This window comes from Olea europaea, chromosome 9 (genome assembly GCF_002742605.1).
Source record: "Olea europaea var. sylvestris chromosome 9, O_europaea_v1, whole genome shotgun sequence".
Classification (NCBI taxonomy): Eukaryota; Viridiplantae; Streptophyta; class Magnoliopsida; order Lamiales; family Oleaceae; genus Olea; species Olea europaea.
Genome location: NC_036245.1, coordinates 6,946,343 through 6,957,029, shown reverse-complemented (window position 1 = coordinate 6,957,029; position 10,687 = coordinate 6,946,343). Strand labels below are relative to the sequence as shown.

Below are 10,687 nucleotides of genomic sequence, written 5' to 3'. Positions count from 1 at the left end.
GATAAATATAATTACATGAGTTCCTTACTTCTGCATATCTATCATTTAAATGCCACTATATTCTGACATATGATGATGATCCAAAATCGAGATGACAAATAAATTTGCACCAAAATTGATAGTTCGGGTAGCTAATCGCCAAACAATATTATATGGGGACCTCAATGCTACCTGTAGTAATGGTTGGGGACCCCTAGTGAAAATCTCCCTAATTTTAAATTCCCCACGGACTCTCTCCCTCGAACTATTTCAGCAAGGGTTTAAGCCTTTTAAGACAAACCCTGGCCTCAAACCCTGGTATCGTTAACGTTTCTTTCCCCCGTAGCTCTTTCTTCGTCGTCCTCATTCTGTTCGTATACCAGCTTATCGCTTCACTCTTCTCTATATCTATAACGATCGAGATTCGGAGATGGCTCAATCAAACGAGGTATTCTTTATCTTTCTGTACTTATAAACTTACATACACGCGTGTAATTACGGTCCATTATTGCAAAAAAATTACTACTCTATGTGTGGCTATGGTTTTGCTGTTGTTTAACGATATTGGGGGTTAATTGCTCATTTAGGGCGCGACTGAAGCCGTGGGGGCTGTGAAATTTGGTTTCATGACAGACGAAGAGGTCAGGAGCCACAGTGTTGTGAAGATAACAAACCCCAATTTGCTCGACACTCTGGAGAAACCAATCCCTGGGGGGCTTTATGATCCAGCTATGGGTCCCCTGGATGAGAACTTTGCGTAAGTATATGATATCTGAATACTGGTTGAAAATTGTTCTAAATACTATCAAACTCTGGATTGGGATGTTTGAATGACACGTTGTTGTCTCTAATTGGGCAGATGTAAAACATGTGGGCAGCGGTCATATCACTGTCCTGGTCATTGTGGACATGTTGATCTTGTTTCAACAGTCTATAATCCGTTGTTATTTAATATGTTGCATAATATCTTAAAGAAAACCTGTTTCCACTGTTTTCATTTTCGATCGAGTAGAGGAGAGGTAAGTCAGTGTAAAGATGCCATTTTGAGTTCATTGTCTGCTTTTATTTTTCTACCTTTTGACTTCATTCCTTTTACTGGGAATATTTTTTTTTGATCTAGGTCGAGAATTGTGTTACTCAATTAGAACAGATATCAGAGGGTGACATTATTGGGGCTAAAAGGTTGAATTTACATCAGAAGATGAAAGAGAAGAAGAAGTTGGATGGGGTCTTATCGAATTATCTAGTCGTTCCTGAGGATAGTGAAGGAAGTCATATATCTGACACCGAACTACACCCTGATCAACAAAACCACTCTGAGCATAATAAGCAAGGATACTGGGATTCTTGTCAGTTTACTGAAGCTATGTATGTTCTGAATGAATTTCTCAAGAAGAAAGAAAAGAAGTGCAAGAATTGTGATTGCGAAAATCCAAAGATTAACAAACCAATTTTTGGATGGTTTCATATGGTACACCTCTTCTGATTGAAAGGAGAATAACGTTGTTTTATATTGGCTAGATGACTAAGTTGACCTATATGTTTTTCAGTTTTGATAGCTGTCAAATTGTGATGTACTTCAATTTTAATAATTGATGTTACATGTCCGTTTTCTTTCTTACTTGATAGAAGTATCTGAAATGGTCCCCCTTCTTATGGCTTTACGGTGAGGTTCTGTAATGAAATATGAAGCCAATGATGCTTCATTGAGTTATAATTGGAACTCTTTGCATGGTGATCTTATCAACATACTGAGTCTCTTAAGGATAAAATAAACTTGGAAATAAACAAACACTCAAATCCTAGACATGAAATATATCCTTGGACTTATTTAAATGATTTATTTTTATGTTTGGCTGTCACGAAAAGTTGAAGAGGAATGGAATTAGAAGTGTAAATAACACTCTGGTGTTAAAAGAGGGCAAAGAAGTAAAGGTAGAGGGATATGTAATTAATGTTCCCCCTCTTTCTCCCAAAACTCTTTTTTCCCAATTTCCTTTCATGTACTAAGTACGATGGAGACGAAATGGTACAATTTCCCTGGGACCTGTACTGTCTCTCCCATTTTGTCCTTCCTCTCCAAGAACCAAATGGCCAAATAAAGTAACCTCAGTAAGTCAACAGGCCCCTTCTTCCCTACTATCATGCACTTCAAAGTTGAAATGATTTTTTCCGAAGGAATGATATTGCAGTCAGTTTTGTTAATTAATTCTCAATCACTTGATGAATATTAAACTATATACGACTACTAACAGCTTGAATCGCTTAAACTTTTACGGTTAAAAAAGTATTTATTAAATCGGTATACTAATCTACCCCTTTACTTCCACAGTTGAGAAGGAAGCAATATCAATGGGATGACTGTACTTCATGAAATATATCCTTGGACTTATTTAAATGATTTATTTTTATGTTTGGCTGTCACGAAAAGTTGAAGAGGAATGGAATTAGAAGTGTAAATAACACTCTGGTGTTAAAAGAGGGCAAAGAAGTAAAGGTAGAGGGATATGTAATTAATGTTCCCCCTCTTTCTCCCAAAACTCTTTTTTCCCAATTTCCTTTCATGTACTAAGTACGATGGAGACGAAATGGTACAATTTCCCTGGGACCTGTACTGTCTCTCTCATTTTGTCCTTCCTCTCCAAGAACCAAATGGCCAAATAAAGTAACCTCAGTAAGTCAACAGGCCCCTTCTTCCCTACTATCATGCACTTCAAAGTTGAAATGATTTTTTCCGAAGGAATGATATTGCAGTCAGTTTTGTTAATTAATTCTCAATCACTTGATGAATATTAAACTATATACGACTACTAACAGCTTGAATCGCTTAAACTTTTACGGTTAAAAAAGTATTTATTAAATCGGTATACTAATCTACCCCTTTACTTCCACAGTTGAGAAGGAAGCAATATCAATGGGATGACTGTACTTTATATTTTCTCTTTTTTGGAGTCCTCATTGACTGCATTATCACTTTGGATTGCTGGTGAAGATGTTTAGGTTTCATTCATGGAACCTCAGCACAACTGACTTTATCCTCCTACAGAACTATAAATAATAAGCTTCTGTCACTGCCTTCACCGGAACTTTCTATTATGGTGTATCCGAGACGGGTAGAAAATAGCATATTATCATGGTTGTCTCATTTCCTTCCTTAAGAGTTTCACCTGTATAATGCTGTTATTTTGCATTTGCTGCTTATGCAGTTTGTTCAAAGTATTTTATCAGCAAGCATCAATATCTCTTACAAATAAACTACTAAGAATTCTGTAGTAATTGTGGGATTAATGATTTTAATGTCCTGATAATTCTTTGTAACCATTGACTTTTAATTATGCATCAGATCTCTAACAAAATGCAACTGCTGTAGTTTTCCACAATGTAATATTTTCTTGAAGTTCCAATGTTTCCTTGATTTCCATTTACATTTTTTCTGCAGAGTGGACTATCTGGGAACCAGACTCGGTCAAATGCTGCTCGACACGGCAAGTTGGGTGTGTCAAGGACTGGAAGAGTTGAGGATAAGTCTTCCTCGGAGGTGGTAAATGCTAGTGATGGTTCATGGAAGGATGATTTTGAGACTGCTGAAGCCAATTCATCTGCTGCCTCTGATAGCACCGAACTGTCCAAGAAACCCATGCATCAAGCAAGAAACTTCAGTCAGGAATTAGAAAAGCGTTCTTTTTTTGGTCCACTCTTACCATCAGAGGTGGCTGACTTCATTATCAATTTCGAACATTTGCTTTATTATTATTATTTTTTTTAACCAAAGTCTTTATTTCTCTTAATTGGCAGGTTAGAGATATTGTGAAGCGCTTGTGGGAGAATGAATCTCCTATCTGCTCATATATTTGCGATATTCAGCAGCAACAACAACATGATGAATATGGCAAAGTAATTGGCCACTCTATGTATTTCCTAGAGAGTGTTCTTGTACCCCCAATCAAATTCCGACCTCCAGCCAAAGGTGGCGATTCTGTAAGTCCTGAAAATATCTTATGATCCTGTGTTTTAATGAAATTGCATCAGTGCTGCTTTTTTCTCGTTATTGTTGAATCGTAACGTACGAGATATTCTTTTTTAAGAGGAAACGTTTGTACCACAGACGCTATAACTTTCTTTCATTTTTAGTAGTCTCATGAATCTCAGAACCCTATAGGGGGGAAGAATTAACTTTTAAATGGTATTTCCATTTGGGGTGGTGGAACTGGGAAAATCCAGGTTATTTACATCCACATTCTGTTTATTATAGGCGTACTGTAATGTTGATTGTTCTGCCCATTTATGCTCCGTGTTTGACATTACTAACAATGTGCTGTGTTCTTCAGGTAATGGAGCATCCTCATACTCTTTTATTGGGGAAAGTGCTGCAGTCCAATATAACTTTAGGAAATGCTCATGTTAATAGTGCTGAGCGCTCAAAGATCATTAGTCGCTGGATGGATCTTCAACAATCTATAAACGTATTATATGATAGCAAAACTGCCACTGGTAGTTTTACTTTTCTGGTCTTCATTTTTTGTGGTTATTTACATTTTTCTATGACCAAGTTAACAGATTTATCTTTTATTATGTACAACTTTCCTACTCGTATAAAAGTGTGAAGACTTAACTCTTAATTGAAATATCCATTTGGCTCAATACAAAGGATAAGTAGCTATTTGGAAGGCAATTATTAAACAATAACATAATGTATATCCTTGTACGGGAAAGTGAATGCATCTTGGAGTTCGGGCTATGTGAGTATATTCTATTTTGTTTGAATTCCATAAAAATACAATTTGTTTAATTTTTTCACATATCGCTTCCTCTTTCTGGATCTTAAAATATGACAATTGAATGAGGAAGTTGGTGAAATATTAATAAAATTGATTTTCTAACTCTTCTTTATGTATGATGGTTAGCAAAAATTTTTTATGACAACTTAAAGCCTTATTTTTAGGGGTTGTTTGAGCCCATTTTCTAGAAAAATGCATTTTGAAATTGTGTTGTGATGGAGAATGTGTGGTTAAAAAATAAGAAAATGTTTTGGGTTTGCGTGTAATATTATTTTATTGAAAAATGTGTGGTTAAAATAGTATCAAATCACAGTTGAAGAATATATTTTGATGAAAAAATGGGGCTCAAACAAGGGCTTAATGAACTTTAGAGCCACATGGATCTTCTTTTCACCAATTTGTTTGAGTCATCTATATGAACCTCTATCGTGAGTTCGACGTCCTTATTCCTATTGCGACTAAAAGGATATTCTAGTCTATCACGTGTAACAGTTCTGGTGCAGGAGGTAGCTAATTTTGGCAGTTTGGAAGATTTTGGGATATTTTAGGTTGAATTAATTGTTCCAGAAACGTCAAATGAATTCATGTGCATTTTGGAAAATCTAGCAATATAGAGAAGGCATGAAAGATGGAGATGTATACTGCATTTTTTTTTTGTGGATTGAAATTTCAGTTCATGATTGAAATGCATATAGTTATTAATTGCATTTGTTGGCGAATTTTTTTGTTCGGAGTGCTTGTATTCTTTTTTGATTTAAGGGCTCCTCAGTCTATTTTTCAGGGCAATGTGAGTGAGGGTGTCTGCTCTCATATGCTTCTGTGCTTATGTTCTCTTACGTGTGATACACACAGGTCAATCCTATCATATCTACTCCATAAACCATAATCTAGTCTTTAACCCTGCCCTGCCTCTAGTTCAATCATAAAGTTCTGTGATTTTAGGGTTTTATCTTATTTTGGTGCAACAGTGACTCTTATGTAAAAGAATTATTCACTTGCAATGTACTTCAAGCCAAAGACAAAATACCATTGGTAACACAATTTGCCTTGCTGCTAGTATCAGACTTCTCTTCCACTTGTTTAGTCTTTTTGTGGTCGCGAGCCTTGGAATGGGTTTGCTTTCCCAAAAATTGGTGTATAGCTGTATGTTAAGTATTCATTTGAGAAACAACAGCAGAGATCAGTGACTAAAGTTTATTTTGAGAATATTATTATACCAGCAGTGCCACCTTTCCTCTATGGATTGAGAATACTTAATTGGTTCAAGTCCTCTGCCCACTTCACATGCAACTCCAATTTTCTTGTTTGACAACTGAATGATTACTTTTGGTTCTGTTCTTTTCACTTGTGCAAATTAATCATTTTGTGCAGCTTTTAAGGCTTCTTTCTCTACAACATAATGGCAGGTCCGGGTAAAAAAGATATCACTTCTGGAATTTGTCAGTTGCTGGAAAAGAAAGAGGGTATTTTTCGTCAAAAAATGATGGGAAAAAGGGTTAATTTTGCTTGCCGATCAGTTATATCTCCAGATCCTTATCTGGCAGTCAATGAGATTGGAGTTCCTCCGTACTTTGCGTTGAGGTTAACCTATCCTGAGGTATGGATTTATGATATCTTTTTGCACTTTTTTAGTATCCTTTAATAATTCATGCCTTGTGTAAAAATCTCCTCACCCTTCATCTAAACAGATGCATAGGACTAGAACCTCATTTTTAGTTTGCACTATGGTTTTGCATGACAATGGAATTATCCCCCTTTTTTATGTGCTGGTTGGTCATTTAATGTTATATGCTTTTGAGATGTCTGTCCAGTGTGTAGATGTGTCATAAATGTTAGAAATCTGGGGCTCACAGATTGCAATCACCAGAGAGAAGCGGGTTGGTTGGTCATCTCCTAGAAAAAGGAAGAACAGTAGGGGAAATGGGAATTAAAAAAAAGGCTTGTTGAAACTGTAGCCTGCCCCCTCATTCTTGGAAAACCTTGTATGGCACGAAGCATTAGCATGGGAATAATGTTGTAATCATATGTAAGTTACTTAAAAGTATCCTATACAATAAGCCCATTATTTCAACAATTTCAAACCTAAAATATGTGGCTTCGTATTTGTATAAGACAGTATTCTTAAATCTTTAGATGCATGACAAGACTTCTCTAGTGGAAACAAGTTCTGATTTCAGGACACTTTCTTCAAGAGCTTTCAATTAAAACTTATGGCGTTATGGTTGCCCGTGGGTATCTCTGTTGTTTTCCTCTTAGTGGAAACTCCAAACTACTAAGTTTAGTTTCACAGAGGTCAAAAGTTGCGTGAGTGAATCTGTATATGATGTCAGTTACCAATTGATTCCCTATTGCACATCAGGGGCCGTCAAATGACTGAAATGTGAGCAAATTGGTCCTTGCTAGGTATCCCTGTGGAAGTAATCACGAGTGAGGGAAAAGTAAAAGAGATTAGGCTGTTCTGTCTAAACTGAAATTGCAATCATGCTACTTTTAATTTGTGCAACATGCATCTTTATGTTAAATTTGGTCGGTGTCTCAACCACTTAAGTTTTATATTATTGTCTATCGCAATTTTATATTTCTTTCTTTTTGCAGCTAGGAGAAAATTTTGAGCCTTATAATTATTCTTTAATACTTTAGTTACTTTTAGGTAATGTTATAATGTTTACATGATTTTTTGGGCATATCTTTGCCACCGTCCTGGTCTCATGGAACCCAAAAACACCACAAGGATTTCATAGAAAGATTAAAGGAACTATCCTTGTCGGGGGATGCTATTTGGATAATTTATTGCTTAGAAACATCGGATATCATTTTTGTTCAAATTGCTTTGTTCAGAAACAAATTAATTTATTATCACTTTTTTCCTAACTTTCTTGCATAATATTTTGCAGAGGGTAACTCCTTGGAACAGCATCAAATTGAGGAATGCCATCATTAATGGGCCAGATACCCACCCTGGAGCTACAACATATGTCGATAAAGTTTCTACTGTGAAATTGCCATCAAACAAAAAGATGCGAACAGCCATATCTAGAAAATTACCTTCCTCAAGAGGGGTAGTTACACAATCAGGGAAGAATAATGAGCATGAATTCGAGGGCAAGATTGTGTATCGCCACTTGCAGGATGGGGATATTGTGCTCGTTAATCGGCAGGTATTGGGAATTGTTCCACATCAATCAACAATTTATACATTGCTTTAAGTGTGATAATGTTTGTAAAATCCTGCACTTTCCACCAAGGCACCAAGAAATTGAGACATGTTTCTCTCCGTCTGCTAGCAGACACATTCACGATGTAATGTTGGAGATCTACTCACCTCTGATTTTCCTTTACCCAAATGGATAAATCAATCCCTATTTACAAATTATTCAATTTCCTCCAACTGAGTGGCCCTCCATTGACTAGGCATGATATTTTAGGAGAGGCTTTTAACTCTTGTAAGTTTGATATTTGGCCTTCAATTATAATAATTAACACTCACTTTCTCTCATTCCTACAGTCCATGTCTTTCTCTCAGTTCGGTTAGTTTTAGTTTTGTCTCTAATATATGAATAAATGTACTGGTAGTCCATGCAATTATATCATTTGAAGGAGGCTCCTATTTGTATGGCAAAAGAATGAATCGGAAGTACTTTGATCCTGTTTCCATGAAATTGAAATACTTGAACTCTGTGGTCTTGAGCTTTTATTTATAGATGAACACTCGTACATATCTTTTGGTACTCTCTTCAATTACACGTGGGAGTTTCTTCTTGTATGATGTTTTTCATTCTATTCTTTAAGGTCTGTGCTGTACTTTCTAGGTTGCTTATTTGTAAGCATACTCATTTTTTTAGTTCAATGAAGTAATTATACAGTTTGAGAGGACTCTTTAGCTTGCTTTATTTTTAATGTCAGCCTACACTTCACAAGCCAAGTATAATGGCGCATGTTGTTCGTGTATTAAAGGGAGAGAAAACACTTCGCATGCATTATGCAAATTGCAGGTTGGTTTATTTGCTGATTTTTTTGTCTCTGTTTTCTTTTATTGTACTTGACTTGGCAAGATTGATAATTTTCTTTCTATTTGAAATTGGCTTCAGCTCCTATAATGCTGATTTCGATGGTGATGAAATTAATGTCCATTTCCCTCAAGATGAAATTTCTCGGGCTGAAGCTTACAACATTGTAAATGCTAATGAACAGTACATTGTTCCGACAAGGGGTGACACAGTCAGAGGCTTGATTCAGGTTTCAGTACTCATCAATTATCAAGTTCCCATAAATTTTTTCTCGAGAAATTTGCTTATGAAATTTCTTGTGTTTTATATTTTTTCTGATGTTGCCACCCGGTCTATTTACCACTATGTATTTCTAACAATAACACTCCAGGATCATATTGTAAGTGCTGTGCTTCTTACAATGAAGGACACATTTCTAACTCGTGATGAGTTCAACCAGCTTCTTTATGGGTCTGGTGTGTTTGCAATGATACCTGGTTCACATCCAGGCAGTAATTCCTCAAAGGTTACTTTAGTAGAATCTGAAGGCGTGGTGATGCTGTCTGTCTTGCCTGCAGTGTGGAAACCAGGACCTCTTTGGACAGGGAAACAGGTTAAGATTTTTAAGAAGCTGACATAATTCTTAATATGCCTAACAAAGTTAGATTTGTATGCATGGATCACAAAATTCGACAGTAGTTTTGAGAATCTAAAATTGATACACAATTTTTGTTCCTTTCTTTCTAGGTCATCACAGCGCTATTGAACCATATAACACAAGGTTGTGCACCATGTACTGTTAAAAATCAGGGGAAACTTCCAAAGGATTATTTTTCTGATAGTACCTACAAAAATGAAGAGGAAGAAGACAGAGATCAGAATGCTGAACATAAGTTGTTAATTTGGAAAAATGAACTTGTGCGTGGTGTGATTGACAAGGCTCAGTTTGGAAAATTTGGTTTGGTACACACAGTACAGGAGCTCTATGGGTCCAACTGTGCAGGCATTTTTCTTTCTGCTTTGAGTCGTCTATTCACAATCTTTTTGCAGGTGATTTTTCTTGTCTTTATAGTTTCAGTTTTGAAATTTACTTGTTTTAAAATCTGATTGCTCAGACCTTATGCTGGTTTTTTAAATGCCTCAGATTCATGGGTTTACATGTGGGGTAGATGACCTTATAATATTACCAAATTATGATATGGAAAGGAAGGAAAAACTTGAAGGTGATGATGTTGGTGAAGAGGTTCACTGTGACTTTGTTAATTTCAAACGTGGCCAAATAGGTATGATATTTAAAACTACCCTGAACTTGAAATATTAGTTTCTTTGCTATGTTGGGAGTTTTTGTCAATGATGAAGTCTTTCTATTTGTGTTTTTACCTGGTATGGATAGCTCTGCCTTTCTTTAATGTTTTTTGTTAGTTTAACTGCTAGCCATATCTTATCGCTCTCTTGTTGTATATACCTATTCAACTGACTGCTCAACATTTTCTGATGTTCTGATAGAGGGCTGATGCTTAAATGTGTCTTAAGGTTGACCTCTCTTGTCAAAAATTATTGCTAACTTTTCTTATATGAGGATATCTTCCTGTAATAGATACAGAATAATGAATGCTTTGGCCTCAGACCAAAATCATTAATTCTGTTATCACTAGATTATCCTATTGCCCCTATGCTGGGGTATGACCCATTCAACACTAGGCCACATCCAAATGCAATCAACACAGCCTATGTTTGGCCCCCATTTTTTCAAAAACTCATTTTCAACCGCACATTCTCCCAAAAAATAATATTACATGTAAATCGAAAACTTTTCCTAATTTTTTAACCACACATTCTTAAAAAAAAATCACTATTCCAAAACTCATTTTCCTCCAAATTTCCATTAAAATGGAGCCCAAACAAGGGCACATTAAAATCATCTCTCTCGATGGTCAGTCACCC

At 36.0% G+C, this 10,687-nt stretch overlaps 1 protein-coding gene across 1 annotated transcript in view; it reads left to right on the top strand.

Moving 5' to 3' along the window:
• The first annotated feature begins 262 nt into the window (after positions 1–262).
• The window catches only part of LOC111399530 (DNA-directed RNA polymerase I subunit 1-like), a 19,853-nt gene continuing 9,428 nt past the window's right edge, over positions 263–10,687 (top strand). The window contains exons 1-14 of the mRNA XM_023026897.1: positions 263–427; positions 567–736; positions 839–998; positions 1,100–1,450; positions 3,419–3,688; positions 3,775–3,957; positions 4,308–4,470; positions 6,164–6,354; positions 7,652–7,915; positions 8,661–8,749; positions 8,846–8,993; positions 9,135–9,356; positions 9,491–9,793; positions 9,888–10,026. Coding sequence (XP_022882665.1) covers positions 410–427; positions 567–736; positions 839–998; positions 1,100–1,450; positions 3,419–3,688; positions 3,775–3,957; positions 4,308–4,470; positions 6,164–6,354; positions 7,652–7,915; positions 8,661–8,749; positions 8,846–8,993; positions 9,135–9,356; positions 9,491–9,793; positions 9,888–10,026 — 2,671 coding nt within the window. The 5' untranslated portion in view covers positions 263–409. The remainder of the gene's footprint in view (positions 428–566; positions 737–838; positions 999–1,099; positions 1,451–3,418; positions 3,689–3,774; positions 3,958–4,307; positions 4,471–6,163; positions 6,355–7,651; positions 7,916–8,660; positions 8,750–8,845; positions 8,994–9,134; positions 9,357–9,490; positions 9,794–9,887; positions 10,027–10,687) is intronic.